Source organism: Thalassophryne amazonica, chromosome 16, assembly GCF_902500255.1.
Source record: "Thalassophryne amazonica chromosome 16, fThaAma1.1, whole genome shotgun sequence".
Lineage (NCBI taxonomy): Eukaryota > Metazoa > Chordata > Actinopteri > Batrachoidiformes > Batrachoididae > Thalassophryne > Thalassophryne amazonica.
The window spans coordinates 46,810,621-46,819,380 of record NC_047118.1 but is presented as its reverse complement, the minus strand read 5'-3'; the positions used below and the strand labels follow the sequence as shown (position 1 = coordinate 46,819,380).

The window sequence follows — 8,760 nt, the reverse complement described above, 5'->3', positions numbered from 1 at the left end:
CTCGGTGGTCACAGAGCTTTGCGGCTGCGGTCAACATCCGGATCAAAACAGCGAGCGTAGTCTCTGGACCTCTTGCCAGATTTGGCGCAATTCCGCACAGCAGACAGGAGGAGGTGGCCCGCTGCTGCATTTACTGAGCCCGCAGAAAGTGCATCGGAGGCAGTGAGAGTAATCGCGGTGATGCTGGCCGGTCCGCCTGATAAGGAATCCGCGAAACTGCGAGGCCGCGAAAGGTGAACCGCGTTATAGTGAGGGACCACTGTACTCTGAAAATGAATTAATAAAAATCACAGAAGATGAACCAGATTTTTTTGGCAAAATTGATTAATTTTCGCTCAGTGCTAATGCAATACCATATCATAGGAATACAATGAGGCAACAACAGGTGGCTGTCGAGTGTCGACTCAGCCTTCTCACTGGATGGGGCGGGCCTGGCTGACAAGTGGGTGGGCCCAGGCCCATCCAGGCCCACCCTTGGCTACGCATAAGCAAGAAGGTCTAGTGCAAGTCAAATGTTTGTCAGTGCTGGGGTACCTACTTGTGCAACTGTGCTGCGTAATCTGATATATAGATTTATGTGCAGGGTATCTGAGTTACAAAACAACGTAATTGCTGTTTTGGCTAGCCCTGGACGTAGCTCTGTGAGACTGTTCTCTAGTTTTTGGAATCACTGGCGAACGTGCCTGTATGTGGGACAGTGAGCTATGCAATATCTGTATTTTTTTTTTTTTTTTTGCTGTGTTGTGATGTTTTTAATCTGTGTTATGGATCCCCCTGGGTCTGGAATAAAATAAAATAAATAAATACAGCTATCAGCGCTCAACTCAGGACCAAAAGGTAAGAAGTGGGTAAAAAAGAGAGATAGAAATCCATTTACAGTTCTTTTATTTCCAGATGACCAAAAGTTCAAGTGTTTCAGAAGGATGATTCCTATTATCTGCACATGCAGATTTATTAAAATAGAGAATCCAGTCAAGTACCTGTGTCGGTCAGATATTGTCATTTACTTAACGGATATCGGAGGAACAGGGCTGATCTGTTGTGAATGTGTAGTGACACGGACCCACAACAGGGGGCGCAAATGAACGGTCAATAGATGAGCCAAAAAGTAACAATTTAATGTTGTGAAGGTGCACAACGAATACACAATCTCAGAATCTGATAACAGTCAATCCACAAAGGTGACGTGTGGGCAGGCTCGAGGATAGAAGACGTCTGTCCTGAGAAGAGCTGGAACCACACGATTTCCGCCGCCACCGAACCTGGTGAATACTGGAGCCGCCAAGTCCCGAATTCCCAGGTGATCACCGTCCCCGACTGTCGGATCTGGTACTGCTGGCGAAGAGCAAAGACAGTCAAGTGTGGGTGTGTGTACACCCCGTAACAACAACGGTGGGAATGCCACCTCCACCTCTAACACACACTCGTGCAGCGTCTGTGTAACCACTTATCTGAATCTGCAGGCTGAGAAGGTTACCTCCATAGAAGTACGATATCTCGGCGATGAGGTGGAGATGACGTCTGGGTTTTATGGAGTGAGATGATGAAGCATGAATGAGTGACAGCTGTCAGGAAATAATGAGTGACAGCTGTCAGGAAATAATGAGTGACAGCTGTCACTCCCGGCTGTGTCCGTGGCGGCAGCACCTTCTCGTGCCTGAAGCCCGCACTTCAGGCAGGGCGCCCTCTGGTGGTGGGCCAGCAGTACCTCCTCTTCTGGCGGCCCACACAACATGATCCACATGAATACATGATGTGGAGAGCCTACTTTGCTTCTGAATCACCAAGGCAATGAATATAAAAATAACCTTCAAAAATTAAAATATGCTGGCAAAAAGTAGGATTTTTGTTGTTTTTGATGAGCAGATGTGCACTCTGAATTCCACTTTAAAAGCTGCAGTTCCTCTATAAAAGGAGGTTTAATTACACACGCTGCTCCCTGACAGGAAAAACTCAATGTGAACATCAGGCCTATTTAATGTTTTCATTAGATAAAATAAAATAGATAAAATGTCTCGATGCCTAACAGCTGAATTGCAGTTGTTCGTTTTTGTTGTTTTGCTCTGATCGTAGCATACTTGCCTTTTCCATAATCAGGTGTACCAAGTTCCAAAAAATATGGGTGCTGGATGTTTTTCAAAATGATCCCAAACAGTTTGGATTATGGGACAGTATTTGGTGCACTACATCATACCTAAAACGTGATGTCTCTGAAAACAGCGTGTTGATATTTTTTGTGGAACAAATTTTTTGTCCCTGTTGAAATAAGCAAAAGCAAATTGTATCTTTTGAATTTTGATGACAGCGATTACTAATTTCCTTTGAATATCAACAAATTATGCCATCCTAAATATCATTTCCGAAGTATTCCAGTGAGTAGATTGCTTCGTGTTTGGGAAATGTGACTGCATAGAAGACATGCAGAGGTGGTGGCCAAGCTGTTAAGTACACTTGTTTCCAGTGTGTAAGGTTCAAGGCAGCTCCTGGCCATGGAATGCAGAGTTGTGTGTCAGGATGGACGTTTGACATCAAAACCTGTGTCAAATCAATGTGCAGGTCAACCTCAGATCTGCTGTGAAACAAGAGAGGACCTGAAGGGACTGCAGAGGATGTGTCTTCTTTGCAACCAACGTTATCTTTTCCTCCTTTATAATACAGTTTCAATTATGACAATTGTTACAATTATTTTAATCATAATATAACTCCATTGATCAAATTTGTTTCTGGTTTATGGCTATTTGGTTATATATCAATGATATATTTATGAAAAAAAATGTTTGAGAGCTATAATTTGCAAAGTTACAACGTCTCAAGGAATGACATTCAAATTGTCCAAAATATTCTGTAACATAGATGGAAACGTGAGTGTGAAAAAGGTGATGTTTCGTTTTTATATTTAGGCAGAAATAAGAAAGAAAAGCAAGTTGACTTAACTTCATGGTTCCTGCAGTTGGGGGAAAAAAAACCCCAACTTAAAAATCTTTCACAGATATGCATGTCGATTTGGCACAAGTTTTAGACCGGATGCTCTTCCTGACAACTCCATAGTCCATGAACAGTGGGCAGGGTTTGAACCAAGAACCTTCCACACTGGAAACAAGTGCACTTAACCGCTTGTCCAGCACCCCAAAGTACATCATTTTGCAACCTATTTTTAGCATTTAAGAATGACAGACACAAATGGCTTAACCCAATCCAAGTGTTATATTTGACTTTTAGTCACAACAATGAAGAAATCTTGAACTGTTCCAGAACAGTTACTCTCTGGCAGATTTAGCACAATTTAACAAAAGTTAGTGCGCAAACGTGTCATCATTTCAGCCATGCCAGTGGGGCTCAACATCCATGAGTACCATGTGGCTTTCATGCACAAATCCTCACACGTGCCAATGCCACTCGTCTTACGCCTGTGTGCTGTACGCCATGTCCGTGGATGCCACTCTGTAAAGCATTCAGTGGGCAGTGGGCCGCCATCCATATACGTGGCAGGAGAACCAATTCAGTGAGATTTCATATGAAAAAGTTGTCGCCTTTCCACCTGTTTTGGCAGAATTTTGTGTCTCCACCTACTCTCCACCAGTTGCAGCCCAGTGAGATGCTATGTTTTTCTGAGCTAAGTTCTTAGCTCATTCAAAAGATTTTTTTTTGTCTGTTTATCTGAACCAAATTTGACTTGCTATTGTTGTAATTCAAAGCTGTCAACTTAACCTACTTTTCTGTGTGAACTTAAAGGCTTACTTCGGAGAATGTCAGCACAATTACCAGGCCTGAAGTGAGCAAACTTAAAGAAGAGCTGGCCTAAATATAATAATTATTTTTTTCTGATAAAACATAATAAAAACATGTATTTCCCACACTTCGTATGAGTTTTTTGTTTTTGATAATTAAGAAATCGATAAAATAAAAAATGATAAAGAACACATGCGACTGGTCAGAAATTTTATGAATTCTATGTGCAAGAGAGGGAGAATGTCGATAAGATGGACTGACAAAAGTTTCACAAACTTCAGGTGTGACCAGCACGACTGTCACAAACAGCATCTGTGGTAGACTTGGTCAGCTGTTTATGCACTTGTCTAAAAATAGAGTCTGACTCACTATTATAGATGCAACCATTAATGTGACGGCGACTCACAATTTCTCACTTGTCCTGCTGAGAATGGGCTCTAAACCAAAAAATTTGTTGAAAGACACTGCAGTCCCAACGTTATTTGACTTCAAGAAGTGTGTAAACACGGGGTGAGCCACAGCCAATGTGAGCCACGGAAACATGACATACATTCAGATATAAAGTTTTATCTTACCTGTTTGTTTTAGTCGGATTCATCATCACAGCCTGATGAAAACTTATCCACATAAGCATCCTGATTTTGGACAGTGATGTTTAAAAATAGTTCCAGGCTGAAGAAACATAGCATTTTAAAAGAAGGCCCTCTGTGTTTTCAGCCTGAACCAGAGAATGCCAGGGCTTTGTTCCACAACAAAAAAATTAACTTAAGAGTCACAGCACCTCATTCATTAATGTCACGTTAGTATTTATCACAGCCATCAGTCGACTCTTCTCGGGATGAAAATAAATACCATGATCCACCAAGAGAAAAATAAAATAACATCTAAAAAATGTAAAATTACTCTGTTTGGTGTCTGTGTAAGACATGAAAGAGGTGCAGAGCTTACGGCTGGCTTCCTGTTGTATTGTAAACACATTACCCCATACACTCATGTCACACTTCCTGTTTGAATGTAGCGCCTCTAATGAGGGTTTATTTTTAGCAAATTTGTTTAGTGCGATAATTATTAATAGAAAATACTAATTTTGAAAATAACTGTAAAAATTAGTTTAACACTTTTACAAGAGTTTTTAAAACTTTTTGCAGCCCATTGACTTACATTTTTAACTTGACTCAACTTATTACTTTTTTTAGTGAGTCTAAAGCCTTTTTCCTGCATTGTAAGGCAATCTGGGAAGTTAAATGCTGACTCTCTAGTCATTGTTACTAATATGTAATTTTTAATTTCAACATTGTCAATCTTCTGAGGACAGTGACTTCAGTCAAATGAGCTGGGCTGTGCACTACAACTAATTCTGCATGCAGCGGCATCCATATTTTATCAGTTTATATTAAATGTCAAATGCAAATAAACATAAAAACAGCAAATATAGTTAAGCTAAGATAAAACAATATAACTAATGGTAAATGGAAGAGAGTAAATAAGTTTTAAGATTTTCTTTAAAAGATTCAACTGAAGTGGTCTTTCCACAATGCAGGATTACAGTAAGCAAAGACTCTAAAACCTGCTGACTTCTTCTTAATCCTGGGAACACAGAGCAAGCTCATATCCTGCCATTGCAAGGCAGGAGAAGGCACATACACAAGTTGAGAATGCGTTCTTGTATCACAATCAGATTGCAACTGAAAAAAATTGTGAATCTGCCCATCTCTAGATTAAAAGTCTAAACTCAACACACCATGCTGTTGAAATGTTCTCAAAACAATTTCTCTTATAGAAAAACTGTAATCTTGGCCTCTTGCTCTTACTGTAATCCTTGGCCTAATATATAGTAATTCAATTTCCAGTTCTCACAATAGTGAGGAACCCTGTTTGAAAACATAGAACTGCAGAATATACAGCACAAACCTTATGCAAGTCTACTTGTCCACAAAACTGTAAAGATCTTAAAAAGTTCAACATGTTGTATAAGACATGCGTGACAAAATGTTCACATTAATCAGATTCACAGCATCCTCTAATTGATGTTATTTGCAGACTTACTCTGTCTTCCAAAGGTGAAAAAGAAGGCAGCAGGCTCCAAGACCTGTGTGTATCACATTTGTCGTCCATTAGTTACAAAGTATTTATACAACTGGTGTTATTCATTCACTCTATTTGTAGTTCATTATCTGCCTATAATTCAAATATGTAATGTTTTATTGTTTTTGAGGATAACTTGAATACAGTGTTTTATGTTCCTCTTATTGTTATTTAGATTTTTTTTTCCCAGCTGTTTTAAGTGTGAACTCTTATTATTATTATTATTATTTTTTTTTTTAATTGTCTGTTTTTTATCCATTCAGAGGACTTTGGTGATTGGCAACGTAATCTCAAATCCAACCTGAAGAAGATGTTTCAGCATGTGGCTGAAGGAATCACAAATTCCGGGCAACAGATACTTGTGAATAAGATCTATACCGAACTATATATCACAGAAGAAGGGTCTGAAGAGGTTAACGCGAGCTACAGCATCAGACAGATTGAAAAATCATTAAGAAAAAATGAGCATGCAATCAAAATGGACGATTTCTTTCAACCCATACCTGGCCAAGATGAGTCAAAAAGAACAGTGATGACAAAGGGAGTAGCTGGAATTGGGAAAACAGTCCTGATGCAGAAGTTTGTTCTGGACTGGGCTGATGACAGAGTCAACCAGAACATACAGTTACTGTTTCCTTTCACTTTTTTAGAGCTGAATTTGCTTAAAGAGGAAAAGTACAGCTTGGTGGAACTTATTCATCACTTCTTTCTTGATACCAAAAAGTCAGGATTGTGTCATTTTGATAACTTGCAAATTGTGTTCATCTTTGATGGCTTGGATGAGTGTGAGCTTCTTCTTGACTTCTATGACAATGAAATCCTGAATGATATTACTGAGCTAGCTCTAGTGGATGTGCTCCTAACAAATCTCATCATGGGGAACCTGCTGGCCTCCGCTGGCCTCTGGATCACCACAACACCTGAAGCAGCGAGCCGGATACCTCCAGAGTATGTTCACGTGGTGATGGAGATTAAAGGGTTCACCGATCCAAAGAAGGAGGAGTATATCTGGAAGATTTTCAGAAACAAAGAGCTGTCCAACAGAATCATCTCCCAAATCAAGACATCGAGGAGTCTCAACATCATGTGCCACATCCCGCTCATCTGCTGGATCACGGCTAATGTTCTGGAAGATCAGTTAAACGAGAGAGGAAACCTTCCTAAAACTATGACTGAACTGTATATGTGTTTTCTACAACTTCAGTCCAAACTTGCCACTATCAAATATAATCAATTAATGCAGAGAGAACCACACTGGAATACTGAGAGCAGGAGGATAATTCTATCCTTGAGAAAACTGGCATTTGAGCAGCTACAGAAAGGCACCGTAATGTTCCATGAATCAGATCTAAGAAAGAGTGGCATCAGTACCACAGCAGCTTTACTGTACCCCGGGGTGTTCACCCATATCTTCAGAGAGGACTGCCAGCTGTACAAGGACAAGATGTTTGGCTTTGTACACTTGAGCTTTCAGGAATTCCTGGCTGCTCTTTATGTTGTAGTGTTATTCTTCGACTTTGGTGTCAACCTCCTGTCTGATACACCAACAACCTCCCAGAAATCAGTGGAATTGACGCTGAAACACCTCTGTGAAAGCGCAGTGGACAAGGCTTTGGACAGTCCAAATGGACACCTGAACTTGTTTCTTCGCTTTCTTGTTGGCCTTTCACAAAAGACGAGTGAAACGCTCCTGCAAGAGCCCTTGGAAAGGACAGACATTAGCAATCAAGGCCATCTTGATGGATCCTGGTTTGGAGAGAAACAGTAACCTGTTCTTATGTCTGAAAGAACTGAATGACCAGTTTGTAGTAGATGAGATCCATCAATGCCTGATCTCAGGACAATGTTCTTCCAATGAGTTGTCCACTCTGGTCTTCCTGTTACTATCATCAGAAACAGAGATGGCTGTGTTTGACCTTAAGAAATACTCAGCCTCAGAAGAAATTCTTCTGTGGCTGCTGCCGCTGGTTCAAGCCTCCAGTATAACACTGTATGTAGACTGCCAACTGCAATCATGATATATGAATTTTTATTTGATTTTTTTTTTTTTTTTAAATCTATGTCAAATTTAATCTTCAGGCTAAGTGACTGCAAGCTGTCAATTAGGAGCTGTGAAGCTCTGGTCACAGTTCTCAGCTCCAAGTCCAATAACCTGAGAGAGCTGGACCTGAGGAACAACCCTCTGCAAGATTCAGGAGTGAAGCTGCTGCCTTCTGCATTGCAGAGTCCAAACTGTAGACTGGAAACTCTCAGGTCAGCTAATTTCATGTCCCTGAAGTTTGACTGAAATCTGTCTCTTTGTATACTTCATACAATATACACCTGCATCACCAATTCTGGTATCAACCCAAGACACTGTGTTTTACCCTTCTGTTAAACAAATAAAGAGGTCTTCAGGTTCCTTGCAGAACTCACAAAATGATTAGTATTAATTAATTGAATAGAAATTCAGCTTTAATTGAATTGGGTATATGCTTTTGTCAGTAAATCTTACCTGCAAGGTATTAGTAAATTGTACTTCAGTATTTAATATTGGCATCCATCAGTCACAACTTAGTGGCCATGGATCTGGGAACCCTGCTCAGTGTGCCGCTCTCGTTGGAGCGACATCTCTACTATTTTGGCATTGTGGGATAGCTCGTGCCCACAGATTGAGCTCACCGGAGATACTTTCGCCACACTGCTCAGCGTGCCGCTCTCGCTGGAGCGACAACACACAGTGTGTCTCTTCCCAGATAGATCTCTTTCAGTGCAGCTTCTTGTTCTGACTTTAACACAAAGTTAATACACAAGTCTTTCATCGGCACCTGTAAATGGTAATAAAAACATTCTAATCGTATCTTTCTGAACTCTTCCACATCAAACTCCATCGTGTCAATGTTTACAATGTGCTTGTCGATAACAGTTGAAGTTGATCCAAAACTTTAAGTTTCGTAAATATTTATT

The 8,760-nt window shown here is 40.4% G+C and overlaps 1 protein-coding gene across 1 annotated transcript; it reads left to right on the top strand.

Annotated features, from left to right (window-relative positions):
* The first annotated feature begins 6,124 nt into the window (after positions 1-6,124).
* LOC117528721 (protein NLRC3-like) lies at positions 6,125-7,582 on the top strand. The gene has a single exon (XM_034191358.1). It carries the CDS (start codon positions 6,125-6,127, stop codon positions 7,580-7,582), a length of 1,458 nt encoding a protein of 485 aa, XP_034047249.1.
* Positions 7,583-8,760: the final 1,178 nt, after the last annotated feature.

What these genes read in the sequence shown, in the direction of transcription:
- LOC117528721 (XM_034191358.1), top strand. Translation starts at nt 6,125, where the DNA reads ATGTTTCAGCATGTGGCTGAAGGAATCACAAATTCCGGGCAACAGATA.